At 34.0% G+C, this 2,890-nt stretch overlaps 1 protein-coding gene across 1 annotated transcript; it reads right to left on the bottom strand.

Moving 5' to 3' along the window:
* Positions 1–1,486: 1,486 nt before the first annotated feature.
* On the bottom strand, positions 1,487–2,232 carry PHOSPHO2 (phosphatase, orphan 2; the record flags this gene model as incomplete). Its single annotated transcript, XM_079709864.1, has 1 exon — positions 1,487–2,232. Exon 1 carries the CDS (start codon positions 2,210–2,212, stop codon positions 1,487–1,489), a length of 726 nt encoding a protein of 241 aa, XP_079565990.1. The 5' UTR covers positions 2,213–2,232.
* Positions 2,233–2,890: the final 658 nt, after the last annotated feature.

Raw genomic sequence — 2,890 nt, 5'->3', positions numbered from 1 at the left:
TTGTTCAGCTATCAGCTTTTCCCGATGTACTCTGTAGAAGATCTGGTCCAAATTACTTGATCTACAACTACTAAAAATGAAAGTCTTATTATTATTATTTTTTACTTGCATAATTTATAAGTTGTTACTGGCCTCAACTTGTAGAGAAATCACAATCTATAAGAGTAGGGCTTCCCTGGTGGCGTAGTGGTTGGGAGTCCGCCTGCCGATGCAGGGGACATGGGTTCGTGTCCCGGTCCGGGAGGATCCCACATGCCACGGGGCGGCTGGGCCCGTGGGCCATGGCCGCTGAGCCTGCGCAGCCACAACAGTGAGAGGCCCGCGTACCACAAAACAACAACAACAATCTATAAGAGTAAGTGTTTCATAAATAAAATAAAGTTCAAAAATTAAAAAAAAAGAGTGTTTCAACATAATCTAACCTATTAATTTAAAGCAAAACAAAGTTTACTTTTTCAACCTGGAAAAAAATAGAGTACCAATTTTTTTCCCATAAAATTACATTGAACATTTTTATTTCTGGAGCTTTCTATATGGAAAAGAAAATCCTAACGTTATTACATAAGGGATATTTATGCCTAAAACATGTGAGCCTAGAAATTAACACAGTACTGTACAACTTTCTAGGTCAGCTGATATCTTGCTAATATCCCTATATGAAACAGTTTCTTAAATGTTGAGTATTCCTACAAACTATATATTGTATCACTCAATATTTCATTGCCAAACAGAAAAAACATACTGATTAAATCAGCATTCTGGAGTTACAGTCTGTAATAATGATATAAATTTAAAATACTTGAAGAACAGTAATTTGTATTTCATTTCAAAAGGAAAGTGTGAAATTAATGAACACTTGGGCAATAGATACTGCATCCCTATCTCTAAAATTAACTGATTTGGAAATAGTGTATTCTTATGTGAACTAAGCATTAGGCTTACTTTGAAGAGCTGTAACTGCTAGACATACTTTGGAAATAAATACCAAAGAAAGTAAAATATAAGACTATTCTCTCTGGGAATAAATTTAAAAATATAATCTACCTATTAACCATCTTTGGTAGAGTCCACTAGTTGCACTTACCTCAGTTTTGTACTCTACTTTTTTCCATTTTTCCCAGGCATATGACCATCTGAAATAAAAGCTATATTTTTCATCCTTCCTTACAGTTAGGAAGGAGCATCGTGACTAAGTATTGGCCAGTGAAATTTAAATGAGGGTGCAACCTTCTCTCTCACTGTCCTCCTTGCTGGCCAGAAAGTTGATGTGAGGGAAGGAGTTTGAACAGCAATCTTGGATCATAAGTTGGAAGTCAAGTGCTGAGGTTGGTAGAGCAACACAGAAACTTTGAGATACTTAACTCTGAAATTCTTCTAAGTGAGAGGGAAAACTTTTTTTCTTTTTTTAAAGCCACTGTTATTTGGGGTTTTAGTTTTATGCTGCTGTATTTAGTCTTAACTGATACACATTTCAATTATTGGCGTATTACTCCTTTATTAGAAATTGTAAATGAGAAATTATTTCAACACCTGAAGACCAAGATACAACAGAAGACTCCATAGGCTCAAGATTTTGAGACATCCTAGAAAGAGTTTTCTGTAAAGTATATCCTTTCCGTGGCATGGCAACATCATTCTTCTTTAAAAAGGTTACTGGACAGACATCGTTTCCGCCATCACCTATATAAACAATTCGTGTATAATTCACTCCTCGTTGTAACTGTTTACCTACAAATTCTACCAAAACTACATTTTTGCAAAGATTTGGGGGGCACCTAGTGCAAGAATGAGCATGATGATTTTCCACAGTGAGATGACCATCGCTATCAAAAGCTGCTGGGTTTGTAAAGACTTTATCAAACACGTCACGAACATTGGTAGCTTCTAAAATCCAATCTATGAAGACTGAATTTGAATCTGAAATAATGATGCAGTCAAATTTATCCTTGTTCTTTCTTATAAAGTTTAGAAGTTCCACCATTCCTGGAGTGAAAGGCATTGATATCATTGCTCTTTTCATTTCATCTTCTCTTACACCTTTATCTCCCAAATACTTAAAGACTCTGCCCATAAATTCTGTCCAAAATCCTTTTTCATAAGAATCTTGTAGTTCAATAGGAAGCTTTTTCTCTGGAGCACATTGTACAATCCAGGTGTCGCTATTATCATCTATGATTGTATTGTCAAAGTCAAAAACCAACAAAATTTTCATGGTTCCAGAAACAGATTTGGGTTACCCTGGAAAAGAAGAAATATTATTCCCTAAACATACTCGGTTCTACATATCTAGCTATAGTATCTATTTAACAAAATTACTCTTAATCTGCTGAAACAAAGGGTGAATATAAACAAGTTAAAATGACTAAGCATTCTAAGACTACCATTTAAGCACTTTTTCCTAAGAAGCAAAGTTCATATTTGAGTATGTTAAATGAATGGAAAACAGAACATATAAAAAGGATACTCAGAGTATTATTGTGTTCCTGAGGGGGTGATTCTTTGAGCACTCAGAATTAAACTAGAGAGCAATCCAATGAGAGAAGTAATGAAACAATTATTCCCTTATACTTTAATTTAGAAACGTTATAAGACAGAAAAAAATGTAGGCTAGTCATTCTTATTGTTTTTAAATTATCAATCACAAACTTATTAGTTTAAAATGTTTACAATGAGCCTCATTTTAAATAATAGGTCATGTACAATACATATTCTCTGTGAACTAACCAAAACTCTGACCAAATTTAACATAATGTGAAACCTTGCAAAATTTAAATAATTTTTTAAAAAAGGTTTTTAGCTTGAAATCATCATTGTCAATGTTATGACCAAATGGTTGCTTGATGTTGTACTTGAAAGTCTAAACAAATTACTTGAACTGGAGGTCAGTTAA

The sequence above is a fragment of the Hyperoodon ampullatus genome (assembly GCF_949752795.1).
Source record: "Hyperoodon ampullatus genome assembly, chromosome: 8".
Lineage (NCBI taxonomy): Eukaryota > Metazoa > Chordata > Mammalia > Artiodactyla > Ziphiidae > Hyperoodon > Hyperoodon ampullatus.
This window is presented reverse-complemented; position numbering and strand designations above follow the sequence as displayed.